The sequence below is a fragment of the Mytilus californianus genome, unplaced genomic scaffold (assembly GCF_021869535.1).
Source record: "Mytilus californianus isolate M0D057914Y unplaced genomic scaffold, xbMytCali1.0.p SCAF_11, whole genome shotgun sequence".
Taxonomy (NCBI): Eukaryota; Metazoa; Mollusca; class Bivalvia; order Mytilida; family Mytilidae; genus Mytilus; species Mytilus californianus.
Genome location: NW_026262593.1, coordinates 53,239,794 through 53,254,547, shown reverse-complemented (window position 1 = coordinate 53,254,547; position 14,754 = coordinate 53,239,794). Strand labels below are relative to the sequence as shown.

General features: G+C 34.3%; 2 protein-coding genes across 2 annotated transcripts in view; one reads left to right on the top strand and one right to left on the bottom strand.

The window, feature by feature from the left end:
• Positions 1-14,754, top strand: part of LOC127720312 (uncharacterized) — a 416,307-nt gene that overhangs the window by 203,760 nt on the left and 197,793 nt on the right. The window lies entirely within an intron of this gene.
• On the bottom strand, positions 2,174-13,659 carry LOC127719241 (uncharacterized). Its single transcript, XM_052225258.1, has 9 exons — positions 13,654-13,659; positions 12,675-13,150; positions 11,590-11,875; positions 9,859-10,023; positions 8,937-9,110; positions 7,824-7,976; positions 7,436-7,547; positions 2,942-3,063; positions 2,174-2,667 (listed from the first exon to the last, which is right to left on the bottom strand). The coding sequence occupies exons 1-9, from the start codon at positions 13,657-13,659 to the stop codon at positions 2,362-2,364; spliced, it is 1,800 nt and encodes a 599-aa protein (XP_052081218.1). The 3' UTR covers positions 2,174-2,361.

Here is a 14,754-nt window from a genome sequence, read left to right as displayed (position 1 = left end):
TTCTTTTGATAAATGTTCATTGGAAAATATTTCATGCATACACATCAACTATATACCTAAAAAATAGCCTCTATGAATTGGGTAGAAAAGACGAAGGGCTGGGAAATTAAGACTACTTCTTCAAAAGATATGTTAGATAGTACCAAATCACCTACCAACCCCCTAATAGTTGTTGCTTATGTTCATTTACGTAATATGCGCTCTAAAATGCAAAGTTGAGAGTTTCAATCCGACATCTTGCAAAGAATTACGGTGCACGAGACCATCTTGAACTTGAAGTGAGGCATACACCTCGCTTTGACTTTAAGATGAAGAATAACAGTACTCTGTTGTCAAGTTTGTGTAGGATTCTAGGGTCATGAATAAATACACTATTTCCCTTATATTTTGACGACAATATTACTATTTTGAACTTTGAACTATATGGAGCAACAATCCAACAATACATGAATATGGATAGTAGTATTTTATCTCTCAGTTTAAACGATGTTTCGAAACTCCGGAGTTTGTGTCAGCATGTTTCCTGATCGACATTTGCTGCCTGAAGAAATAACGAATAATTTTTTATTACATTTACCTTAATGACGTTGCTGACCATTACTTTGGTATCCATACATATGTATTTATAGATTATCGTCGGTTATCTCAACGAGATTGATTTTCTCGCTTGAGCCGGTACGACGAAAGCGAGAAAAGCAATCGAGTTGAGATGACCAATGATAATCTGTGTATCGCTATTTTACCTATGAAGACGTTGTTAATTTCCTTGACAACGGCACGTGTTCCCTTAGTTTCTAGCGATAATTTTCATATCACTCGACTCCGCTGAGAACGGAAATTATCAGTCAGCAAGATCAAAGGAAAAATTCGTAAAATAGCGATAATAAAGATTATCACAGATATACTGAGTCATAAACCCCTTACAATGTAATTCCACCTTTGTTCATGACTTATCATCAGGTACGATTTACATGTAGATGCAAAACCACCAAAACATAGTACGTCACATCCTGTATTCTGGGAAAAAGGGCCGAAAAAAAATATTCCCTTGAATTTGAAAAATTGTTGGAAAAGAGAGTCGAAAGATACCAAAGGGACATTCAAACTCACAAGTCGAAAATAAACTGACAACGCCATGGCTTAAAAAAAAAAGACCAACAAACAAACAATAGTACACACAACACAACATAGAAAACTAAAGACTCAGCAACACGAAAAGAGAAAAGATGAATTCTGCACATTTTGTTTTCAAAAATGCTAATTTAACAAGCACTAATAGGAGCAAGCAATGGTAATATTACCCTTTGTAACAAACAACAAAATTTATGGCTGCCAAAAATGGAGGATTTGCTACTTACCATTCCGGAGCTTTGAGTTCATTCCGTTTTTGTTTGGAATCGTGCAACTTTACATCTGAAGATTAATGCAACATTAGTTTACCGATGTTCAAATCTCGTAAATCGATATGAAGATTTAAATCAAGTTAACAATAAAAAACTGATTGAAGCGAATAAATTCGAAAAGGAGCGAGACCGGTACTTCGCGTGGGTATACTCCTCCTGCTATGCAGGTATAATGCTATGCATACATCCCCTTCCAGACGAATTCATTTACACTAGACCGGATCTTTTACTTGTTCCATTTGTTCTTTTGGTGCTGTAATAATAACGCTGAATAACAACTACCAAAGGATTCATATTGATAACATTGAATAACAACTACTCCAGGAATCACATAAAACATTGAATAACAACTACTGCTCAAGGTATCACATAATAACATTGAATAACACATACTCCTCAAGGAATCACATGATAACATTTAAAAACAACTACTCAAGGAACCACACAATAACATTAAATAATAACTACTCAAGGAATCACATTATAAAATTGAATAACAACTACTCAGAAATTAATTTAACATTTTTATTTGTTCACACTATCAACAGACTCGATGTAAGCTAATTTAAAACGACCTTAATTACAAGTATACGTTGAAATATTCAAATATTATCATTATCACCAAAAAACAACATATCTGACGGCTTTAGTAAAATTACACACATTTAAACGGTAATTGGTGAAAGAACATCTACATTTATTATGAAAAAAATATGAGGATATTGATGGGGGTCTATCATTTCTGAATTCTAAGATAATTTTGTAGGTAATTTTTCTCTATTCTTTATAGTTTTACCCATGATTCTCTATTCTTTATATTGTAGCATCCCGTTATTCTTTCTTTTTTCTTTTTTCTTTTTTTCTCTATTCTCTAGTTTTTGGGTCATTTTCTGTGGTATTGATCCATTATTCTCTATTCTGTAAACCCCATCCAGACCCTCATATATGTAAGCCATGTCTACTTGTCCACTGTGTCAATGTTTAAATATTTCGAAAACCCCAACATTGTTGTAGCATAAGTGTAGGCATCTGATGACCAAAACGGAAAAAATCCTTCCGGTTCACCTTTTGGATTAAATCCATCAAAATCTATTGGAGTAGGTTGCCCAAAATGTGGTTGCTTTAGCATCTCAGCATAATCAGAATCCGAAACAACGCCTTCAAAACCAACGACGAACGCACCACCACTAGGAAATTTGTCGGGTTTAATTTTTGTGCCGTTGAAAAATTCTAGCCTATTTGCTGGATAGAAAAATGGCAAACTCTGAAAATAGAATACAAAACATAAAAGAAATTAATTAATTGAAAAATCACAGAAATTTTTTTTTTTATCTTTTGAGTATTTTTGTTGTTTGATTGACGTATACCCTGTATTGCGTTTTCATATTTTCAAAGCAGAATTCATACAATTATATATCTGTATTATTACTCACATAACAGTTATGCCCAGTAAAATACCCAAAAAGCAAAGGAACAGCGCAAACTCACAACTGTTTCAAGGAAATATATAACAGCTTTTGTGAACAAAAAGTACTCACTTTGAAACCTTTACCAGATCCAGAGAAAAACGCATTCCAAGTTTTATAGGATCCACTCAATATAAAGTCTTTCAAGAAGGCAACAGAGCCATCAACAAATTTCTTAACTTTATTTATAGTATCTGCAATATGAAAAAAACTTTTCAGAATTAAAATAAAATAACTATGAATAAACAAATAAGATCTTATCAAGTTGCATGTCGAGCAAGATCTTCTTTCCCTTTACGGAGCACCTGATATCACCCCAAGTTTTTGGTGGGATTCGTATTGCTCATTCTTCAGTTTTCTATGTTGTGTTTTGTAGACTGTTTTTTTTTAAATTTTTTGCCATATATATATAGATTCATTCGTTACGCTCGTGCATGTTCACACTATACGGACTTCATTAATAGGAGTGCGTTCCTTAAACAAAAACTGCTGCAAACTGAATTATGAGGCAAAACGACTGAAATCGATACTGCACAAGTTTAAGGGTGACCATGACCATGACCGGGGTCTCAACTAACAAGTGACATATTGTTGCGGTCTTAGATCTTTAGATATCAGTATAGTCGTAAGTAAAGTCGTCTGATCTTGTGTCTTATTCACGATTTTGACATTTTGACTGATATAATTTTCGCATGGCGGGTGATGCATGCATAACAGGAGACGCTTATCCTGTTGACGCAACCGGTCGCGCTCTTTTTGGAGGGTGTGGACAGGGGTACCCTTCTCCCACCTCCCACTTTTAGAATCTTTTTTTCTCTCCCACCTATTTTTTGTCAAGCACCTCCCGCCCCCCACCTCCTACCTCCTTCAAAAGCTGTCCACCCCCTCCTTTTGAAGTTCGTGTGATTCCCTCAGATTCTGTTTGTTACCTTGATTTGTCTCTGTCTAATCGATTTACGAGATTTGAACATTGGTAAACTACTGTGGCCTTAATTTACATCTTGCGTAGACATCTGAAGCCTATGTTTAAAATTTGTCTAGGAATTTGTCTGTTATGAAGACTATACTTGTATGACCTTATGATGTCTTTTCTTGTTTATAACGTCATTATTTTTTGAAATTGTACACTTCCCCTATGTGTGATAAATAGAATATGCATTAACATCCTGTCTTGGGCAAGATTTTTGTTTATAGTTTTAATCAGTTCTGGATATTAATTTTCAAAGTCCTCCTGCCCCCTTTCTTTGCCGCTAAAAGAAAATCAATTAGTCGCCTCTAATATTATAACAACTCGCGGATATGTACATGTTAATGTTATTATTTACATAATAGTTATTGACAAACTGGTAATTATCGTGATATATGGACTGCCCACAGGACAGTGGTATTGACTAAGACAGCGATAATGACTGAGCCGTAGGCGAGGTAATTATCGCTGTCGCAATCAATACCACTGTCCTACGGGCAGTCCATGTATCACGATAATGACCAGTTCTTTAATAACTATTATATTTATTTCATTGAGGAACCATGTTTTTAAAAATTCTCATAAACTCAAATTTTTCAAAGCAAACTCGAGTTATTGTACGATTTCTATAGGAAAGAGTGAAGACCAGTCATAGTGATAACTTTAAGTCACTGCCATTCATTTAAGTGCAATTTTTCAGTATATGAATACAAAATAAAGTTTTCTATAATTTTGTAATTAACGAAAACATATGGTAAACAATTCAATAACTTCGATTGCGTTTTATTAAAGTGACATCACTCTAAACAGAGAAACCACGCCCCACTGGTCACTAACATGTAAAATTCCGTTAACGACCGGTTTTCTGGTCCGTTTTTTTTTTGTTAAAGACCGATGGAATTTTATACTGAAGAATAAAGAATGTCATGTGGCCCCTTGTTATCCAATAAGAGAAGCTAATTCTTAACCGATATGAAATAATACGTATTAAACGTCAGGAAAGGCAACATTATTCAAACTTCCCGTAAATATAGGATATTTAATGTATTTGTTATTGGCCCATGGTTAAATTTGAATTGTCTACCTTTTATCAGAAAATAATATCAACAATCTTATAACTAAAATTTACAGTATTTTAAATCGACCACTACTAAATATATATCTGATAAGTCCGATACAAAGTTCAAGTAAAGTATATCATACGTCGCTTATCTTGAATTATTTTTAATCTGAAAGTAATGCTTTAAACACAAATTGTCCCGCGAGATAATTAAAGAACACAGTTTTATTCAACGTGAAATCCATTATATGACATATTGCTGAAAATTACTTAATAAAGATGTCGATTTCAAAATAGATAGATCGTAATACATCCACCCGTATTTATTATACCCCACGCAACGAGTTGCGGAGGGTATAATGTTTTTTACCCGTCCGTCCGTCTGTCCGTCCGTCCGTCAATCCGTCAGTCCGTCAGTCCTGTTTCTTGTCATCGCAACTCCTCTCAAACCACACAACAGAATTTCACGAAACCTTTCCAGATAGGACATACTACTGTAGTTGTGCATATCGACAGGAAATTACGATTCAATTCTTTTTCTAGGAGTTACGCCCCTTTGAACTTATTTACTTTAATGTACTACTGCAACAGTTTGTCATCGCAAATCCTCTCAAACCACACAACAGAATTTCATGAAACCTTTTCAGATAATAAGGACATACTACGTAGATGTGCATATCGACAGGAAATTACGATTCAATTTTTTTTCTAGGAGTTACGCCCCTTTGAACTTATTTGCCCAATATACTACTGCAACCTTTTGTCATCGCAACTCCTCTCAAACCACACAACAGAATTTCATGAAACCTTTTCAGATAATAAGGACATACTACGTAGATGTGCATATCGACAGGAAATTACGATTCAATTTTTTTCCATGAGTTACGCCCCTTTGAACTTATTTGCCCAATATACTACTGCAACCTTTTGTCATCACAACTCCTCTCAAACCACACAACAAAATTTCATGAAACCTTTTCAGATAATAAGGACATACTACGTAGATGTGCATATCGACAGGAAATTACGATTCAATTTTTTTCCATGAGTTACGCCCCTTTGAACTTATTTGCCCAATATACTACTGCAACCTTAATTTTGTCATCGCAACTCCTTTCAAACCACACAACAGAATTTCATGAAACTGTGTAGATAATAAGGACATACTATGTAGATGTGCATATTGACAGGAAATTATGATTCAATTTTTTTTTCTGATACAATTTTTTTTCTTACACTCATTTTATTTCTCCAACGACAATGTGGGGACGTGGGGTGTGTGAGCGCGCTCACTAAGGTTCTTTCATTTAATGATTTTTTTTTTGCTCCGATAAGAAGTTTAAATAAAGTATATCATACGTTGCTTATCTTGGAGGTGCGGACGTGTCTAATGAAGATCTATCTGGACGGGACGAACGCGTCTTAATGATTTTTTTTCCGGATGGGGCAGATGTGTCTTAAAGAATATTTATCTGGACGGGGCGGACGTGTCTTAATGAATATGTATCCGGACGGGGCGAAATTGTCTAAATGGACGTGTCTAAATGAAGATTTATCCGGACGGAACAAAATTGTCTAAATGAAGATTTATCTCGACGGGGCGGACGTGTTTCAATGAAGATTTATCCGGACGGGTCGGACGTGTTTTAATGAAGATTTATCCGGACGGTGTAAACGTGTCTAAATGAAAATTTATCCGGACGGGGCGGACGTGTCTAAATGAAGATTTATCTGGACGGGGCGGACGTGTCTTAATGAATATTTATCCGGACGGGGCGGACGTGACTTAATGAATATTTATCCGAACGGGGCGGACGTGTCTTAATGAATATTTTTTCGGACGGGGCGGACGTGTCTTAATAAAGATTTATCCGGACGGGAAGGACGTGTCTTAATGAATATTTATCCGGACGGGGAGGACGTGTCTTAATGAATATTTATCCGGACGGGGCGGACGTGTCTTAATGAAGATTTATCCGGTCGGGGCGGACGTGTCTTAATGAAGATTTATCCGGACGGGAAGGACGTGTCTAAATGAAGATTCATCTAGAAGGAGCGGACGTGTGTTAACGAATATTTATCTAGAAGAGTCGGACGTGTCTTAATGAATTTTTATCCGGACGGGGCGGACGTGTCTTAATGAAGATTTATCTCGATGGGGTGGACGTGTCTAAAATATATATCTTTGTTCTCGGATGATACTGATACTAATATATGACCTTTGTATTATTATTTCAATGGATTTTGGAAAACGGAATTTTCCTCATTTGTTATAGGAATCTGATAACTTAGGTGCATGAACAGACAAATCAAATACAAAATTTCATCTCTGGTCCACATTGTCTTAAAATTTGCCAGATTTTGAGTTGATCACTTAACTATCTTTGGAATTATAGAACCTAGGTAAAAAGAAACAAAATACTAAGGGGACAATGATACTTCAAAGTAAAAAAAAAAAGACATGTTCCAAATCTATGTCGTTAATGTCTAAAATAAGTATCATGCCTTTACACTATTGTTTTACCAAGATGGAATTTACCTGCAGACCCAATCCACTGCAGTTTTTTACTGGCCGGGTCAAACACAGTGAATGCGTCTATTAATGTATTCAAAGCCATAGAAGTTGTAAACAATCGGTCTTCAGCTCTTTTCTGAAAAAAAAATATATAGTTTTGATTATCATTTTGAACTGTTTATTTATCAAAGGTATGCAACCGAAAACATTTAAAGTAGACATTAGCATTATAAAGTAGACACTAGCATTATAAAGTTTAGAATAAGCAAGAAAATTCTTTCTTCCAAATTTAGGGTAAACATTTTTCTTTTAATTTTTGCATAAATCTTTGAAATTAAAGTAGGTTGTTACCTATTCTTATAGATACTTAATATCTTTTAAGTAAAACATACACCAGTATATGCGTACTCACAAGGTCATATCCATCTAGCCCTATATCACCATCTCCAAGAAAATCATCAAAATATATTCTTTGCGACTCATCTATTACTGCAGAGTTTACTATATCATCTAGAACAGGGCCATTAAACACGTCTGTGAATCTGTTTAACACTGTTTCCATTATCTATGCAAAAAATAAAAATCCAGGAGGCTTTGTGATAATTGATTTGATGAACTGTTTTTCTCGTGGAAGAAGAAAAAAGTGACTGCCCACACAAAGACGCTTCGCATCATTTTGACAAGTAGTAAAATGCACGATCAATATTTAAAAATTCGGTGTTTATTTAATTCTTTATTTATATTATCTGAAGCCAGTGGCTACGTGTTGGACTTCTCAACATAAATAAAACATTCACAATTTAACAAAATTGTTAATTTTTTTTGTACACTGGACAAGACGATATGTACAAGACAGGTCACATGATACTAGTCGGGAACAGGAACTGTTTGCCTTTCCGGAGCATCTCAATTTAATCCCAAGATTTTGACGGAGTTCATGTAGCTAGCGTTTAGTATTCTGTGTAGTGTATTGTGGATCGTTGTTTTTCTGCTAGTCGATTTTCTTTTGGTAAAGGGTTATATTATTTATTGGTTTGAAATAATGTATTCGTTAATTGAACACCACTTCAGTGACAAATATATTCAACTCTTTAACAATGTGTGATATTTTTTGTATCTCATCCACATTACGTCATTGTGGGTAATTATTGATTAATTGTTGGTTGCGTAACGTACAGTGGCAAATATTTCATGCAGGTTCAGTACGATGTGGGAAATGAACACACTTTTTTATAGTTTCATCAATGACACGAGAGTTTGGCAATACTTATGATAATTGTTTAAAACAATATAATGACTTTCCTTGAGGTAGATTTGATCAAATGAAAAAAAAAAAAAAAAAAACAATTTAGCACTCTAAAACTTTAAAAAAGTTTTCTTTTGTTTGTTAACTCAATTTCTGTCCAAACATTTTTGTCTGGTTATTTAACAGTATTTTTCAAATATTTAATTTTAAAAGGGCAGGCGAGTTTTTATTTATTATTGTAGTTTTACATATGGTTATAAGCCACTATTAACTACTTACTGGGAACGGAAGTGGCTGTGTCTTTTTAAAGCGCCTGGGCATAGCTAGTGTTCTTGCTGTGAACCAATAGCATTCAAACTTTGAGGGATAGTATGTCAGTGCTAGATCACGTCGGTTGGAAAAATTATTGGCAAGTTCGTAGCTTACCAATAAAGTTGTATGGTTGTATATATTCTGCAAAATAAAAAATGAAAGATGAAGACCACTTTTTACTATACTGTCAAAATAAAAATAAAACTAATACGGATACATTTTTTTTTAAATCGGTAAGACAGGAACCTCTTAATTGTTACTTTTTTGGTTGTGTATATACAAAGTCATGTAATACCGGTAGTATTTAAATCCGTTTTCTGTTTTGTCTTTGTTTTTAATTTGTCTAAAGCTAAATATGTTAACATGACAATAAAGAAATATTATCATAGTGAAGATGCAGTAACTGTTGTTAACATTTTGAGGATTTGAAACTCAGTGCTGAATTTAATTTACTTATAATAGATGCTGACTACGGTAATTGTTCCACTTAACTTTTCAATCGTCCTGAGTGTTTTTTGGTAAAAAATATTTCTTAAATGGATAACATAAATTGCCCAGAAGGAGCAGGGTGTAGGAATCAATTCTGCTCTTAGGGTCATTAAGGCTGTGATAGGGCTGCTTGGTTGGTTGAATGGAAAGAACAGAATGGAAAAAGTATAACCCCAAGAACCTTCAAAAGGCAAATTATACCGAGTTTATGTAAAATTTCGTTAGTTCCTGTCTATCATATATATTTTGTCTTGTGTTATTTTTGTTTGTCTTTTCGTCGTTTTTCTTTGTTTTCTTTCATTGACTAATGACTGTTTATCATTCTATTGGTATCTTCTCTCTCTCTTTTTTTATTATTATAATTTTATTATTATCTTTTTTTTTTAAAAATGCTACGTACTTGTAGATCAGTATCGAATGTTTCTTTGGGTACTAGTTCACTAAGGAGGCTAGCTGTTATACCAAACACGGCATTAGCAGATACCGTAACGTCGACATTGTTAATTGTGAAAGGCATAGACACACCCTTGAAGTACTTTGCTTTAGCTTCGTCCACATTCTGTACCTATATGGTAATGGCAATACAGAATAAGACATGCGCGTCAGCCATGAACATGGAAAAAGTGAAAAATAGGCACAAGAAAAATTGTTAGAAATTAATCCAAGTGAATTGAAAAAGGGAAATGTAACGAAATAATGATAATCGGAAACAAAACGTAATACTTAATTTGAAATATATATTGCAACTTTTCGCCTAAATATTGTTTTGACTTAGATTGCTTATTTTATAGAATTTCTCGAAACATTGTTTAAGGTAGATGGGGTGTCTGAATTATAATCCATAGACTTTTTTAATAATTTGCCAAAATGTAGTTTTTATCATGCTTTTTTGGAAAAAATAATAAAAAGAATGGGTCACGGGGCTTATTTTCACGCTACAGGTTGTGCAAAATTGACAGATTTTGTATAGATTATGCATGGAAAACGCAATTTTCTGCCATAAAACGAAAACTACACCATAGAATTTTGAGATAAAATATGAGAAGATAGCTCTAATATTATGCTTTCAGATAAGAAAAAGAAAAAATGGGGTCACGGGACCCGTTTTCTTGCTACACAATAAAATAGGTAAATTCCTAACACATTCTATTGTAAAAGTAACTTTATCTGAATTATCTGCGCTTACATTTGAGTTGCCTTCCCTTATGTGGCAAAGTTGGAAAAAATTGAATCAAACAAAAGTGTTCTGTATTTTGTAAAATACAACCATAAATATAATAAAACATGTCATTTTCTATATTAAAATGAAAATTCTTACACATGAATTACCCATTACTCTCAAAATTCGACATTTTATTAAAGATCTAGACCGATTATTTTCTGGTATTTCAAAATCCAAGATGGAGGAAGACACCCTATCTCCCTTAACCTGTGATATATTTATAGTTCTAATTTTGCACCATATGAGATACGATATTTAAACACACGTGACAGTTACATGCAGTTATACAAATGCAAGAAAAAACGAAACTTGTCGAGTGTTCTGAATATTTGATTGGTTTTATTTGCTAAACCTCCTGCATTTTCAGAACTAAACAATAAATCAACAACATGTAGGAAAGTTATCGTAGAGTTAGTGGACCTACAGAGGACAGGAACTTTGGACTGCTACAGAAAAAATAAGTAATGTTAGGTAAGGGTAGAACTGTTTCTTTACAATTAGTTAGCATTGAAGCCATCAAAGTTTTTATAACGGTTTATTATTTAATTTTAAAAAGATCTTGGTAGTTTTGGTACACTTCCAACACGAAAAGACCTTAGCACCCTCCATCCAAGCACTACACCAAAGGGTGACTGGGGTATAAAAAAGGCAATCACTGTACCTTTCCCATCCGACAGTTAAAGCCTAGACTGGTACCCGGACGTTATTTGAATACTGAATATTTTACGGAGGGAACCAACCTAGTTAAAGCCATGCTAAGATGGTGGGGCGAGTTTGTCTCTGCGGGATGTATATAAATACGCAGCCACGTCCGGTCACAATAAGGACCGTATATCATATGTCATATTATCAGTAATGAAAGTTTCTATACTGACAATTTTTTTTCAAGAATTATAAGTTATGTCTTACCCATGTAGGAACTAAAGCTGCTGTTTTTGTCAAATTTTCCGTCAGAAAATTTCGAAGATAGAAATATGTCCGTGGGTCGATAGAGTTTTGGTTTGTATCTGGTGAGAACGGACGGTAGGCATACTTTTTAAGAGCTGTAAAAGCTGATGTTACATTGGTGTTGAAAGTTGTCCATTCCTTGTATAAATCAGAAAATTGGCTCTCTTTTAGAAGACTCCCGAGGCCTATATTAACAAAGGTATCGTCAAAATCGGGCGGAATATGGAAGGCTCGCAAAAATATATCCCTGAAAGAAAGGACTCAATAAGTTGTCATTTAAAGATTTATGAGGCTCCAGGAAGGTACCCCCTATTAAAGGTTCCAAATCGGATTTGATCATTGTTGAGCGATATTTGTTTATTGATGTTTTCCTATGAAGAGGTAGGGCAAATTTCTCCTGAATTTATTTCACACGAGTGATCTTTTCAAAAAGTCTTTCAATACATAGTTAGTATCACTGCATCATATATGTACTCTAAAGTTCATACAATAAAATGACTTATTTTTAAACAGATCACCAAATTATAAACGTCTAAAGAAATCTCCAAAAGTCTTATCCAGTGTCTTTGAAAGTGAAAACAATACTTAATAAATTTGGTGCGTCCGTTGCGCTTTTCTAGATTTAACTTCAACAGGAACGATAAAACTAAAAGATGTATATGCTAAGGATGTATGAATACTTGAAATTGAGCACAGCGAGTTTATTATTTCAAACTCAGATTGACCCAACATTTTGACGTATAAGTCAAATGAATTGAAAAAAATCTCAATTTTGTTCAATAATTGGTATACTAATTTTAACATTCATGAATAATTCGATAAAAAGTTTTAAATTTCATCCTTCTTTTTTACAAATTTTAGTTTTTGGTCTACGGTGTTTCTGTTGAGTGTTATTTTCGAAACATTTCATTTGTGCAATCGGTTTGTGCGCATGGAAATCATTTACGTTTCAAATGTTTAATCTCTAACAACAAATATATGGCAAAAGAATGAATTTATGATAATGTAATATTAAGTTAAAATAAACGTTAAGTAATATACTTCACTTTTCCTTCAGGAGTTTTTCAATTACTTCTTCAACGTCTTTTAATCCAATTAATTTCAGAAAATCCTCCAGAAGTTTACTTGGAAACTTGTTAGTTAGATCAAACAAGTCCAAGAGATTTTTTGGAGCACTTTCCCATGTCCGGTTTCCTTCATTATAGACCTGAGCCCAAAAGGTCATGATTGAATTATTATAAGGTCTATTTCGATCATAATATTGTCCAATTGCCTTAAGGGACAATTGTATCTGTTCGGATTTTGGAACAGGCCCGATTCCGTACATTGAAGCTTCAATCAGGCAACTAGAAATCCAAGCGGTAGCGAACATGTTGTTGTCGAACACTTTAAAAAGTTCCCGTATTTCCGCCAATTGTAATTCTCCATGGAAATTAAGCTTAACATGACTCGGATATAATCCTTGGTCCTTTTGCCACGAAAATGGCGGCGTCCCATGGGTGGAAGTTTTTATTTGAAGCTTCTCCACTTCATAAGACAAATATTGAACCGTTTCTGGTAACGTTAAACAGTTTACATTAAAAAGAAACTTTAAAAACCAACAAATGAATAAATAAATCATTTGTACCTCGACACACTTAACAACGTTCAATACCTTTGTGGTCTTACGATAAGATAACAAGTTATTTGATATATGTACATATATTTATACGAAACCTACACGTGTACTGAACTGTAATCTTTTATATACCACTCAATTATATAATAACACCAAGGGTGACTGAGGAAAAAAATATGGTCACTACAGGTCTTCTTCCGAAACCCTTGCCAATGTAGGGCGTCCGTTTGGCTGTGCGGAGTGGACAGGTACGCAGCCACGTCCGGTCAGAATGGGGACGTTAAATCCGATGCCTCGTGTAGAGAGAGTGCAACGCTCTGTGCAAGTCAACCACCCTTGTAGCAACTCTTAGAGGGGTCCGTAGGTGGCCTGTTACTAGGCAACATTTCTGTCCCTATCAAATATACCCTCATTTTCTAGTGACAGCCTAAATTTCCTCGACCTTCATCCCCGACGTCCTCTATTACAGGACCTACGTGTTGTATTTATTGTTAATTTGTTCTCGTCCTGAACATGCATGAAATATTTGCCATTGGACGTTGAGCAACCAACAATCAATCAATCAATTATGTAACAGTAACACAGTAATATTTCGTGCAATGTGGATTTCATGTCGCGTTACTTTCCTTCACAATTTGGTTTTTCTTTGTGTTAACATTTTCATTACGATAATTGTAGCCATTTTCAGCTGCAGTATTCAAACAATTTTACTAGGTCAATGTTAGAAAAATATTAACTTTTTTGTATTAACCACGAATCAGTTGAAGGACACGGGGAAACCTCGCCCTACTCCAGTTTCTAAGCCTCATAAAAAAATTAATATTTTTCTGACATTGACCTTATATTGTATATTTACATGCGCTGTTATTGTATAATACACTGAAATATACATAGCCTGCTGTCAAAAAAAGTAGTAAACTCCAGCTGTTACAGTGTGTTATAACAAAACAGACTTTATTTAATAATTTATTTCAACTTGCAAATAGGCGCCATATTTTTATAATTTCAAGGTGGGTCCATAGATAATATTGTTTAAAGCACCCAGCACTACTACCATGTCAAGTTTTGTGCATTTAACATCAAACCCACAATTGTTTCACCACCAATCCTACTAAGGAATCAGACGTTACTCGAAGTTCGAAATACTTCGGATATCAGAGCAATTGTTTTTATTATGTAGCTTTTTATAACGTTGATTTTGCTTCACTAAACGGTACTTATAGCGATATGATCATCTGTAATTTTTGACAGAGGATTCAATATAGGTGTTAAAACAGAAATATAGTAAAAGAATTTAATAATGCAACAATTTAAAGTTTATTTTCGATAGAACTGACGTTTAAAGAGCGACAGTTATTTTGATAATATTTTATAATCAACATAACACAATCTTTTGCTTATTGGTTTGGTATCAGTCATTTCATTTATTTTCAACTAGTGTTGTTTACAGAATATAAAATATCTCTCCCCCCCAAAAAAAAAACCCCAACCCCATACATAAATACAAA

Bases quoted from the DNA above. Each gene is read 5' to 3' on its own strand.
- LOC127719241 (XM_052225258.1), bottom strand. The intron at 10,024-11,589 runs GTAAGACATAAC...ATTACCATATAG, and splicing joins CAGCTTTAGTTCCTACATGG to GTACAGAATGTGGACGAAGC. The intron at 7,548-7,823 runs GTGAGTACGCAT...TTTTTTTTTCAG, and splicing joins GGCTAGATGGATATGACCTT to AAAAGAGCTGAAGACCGATT.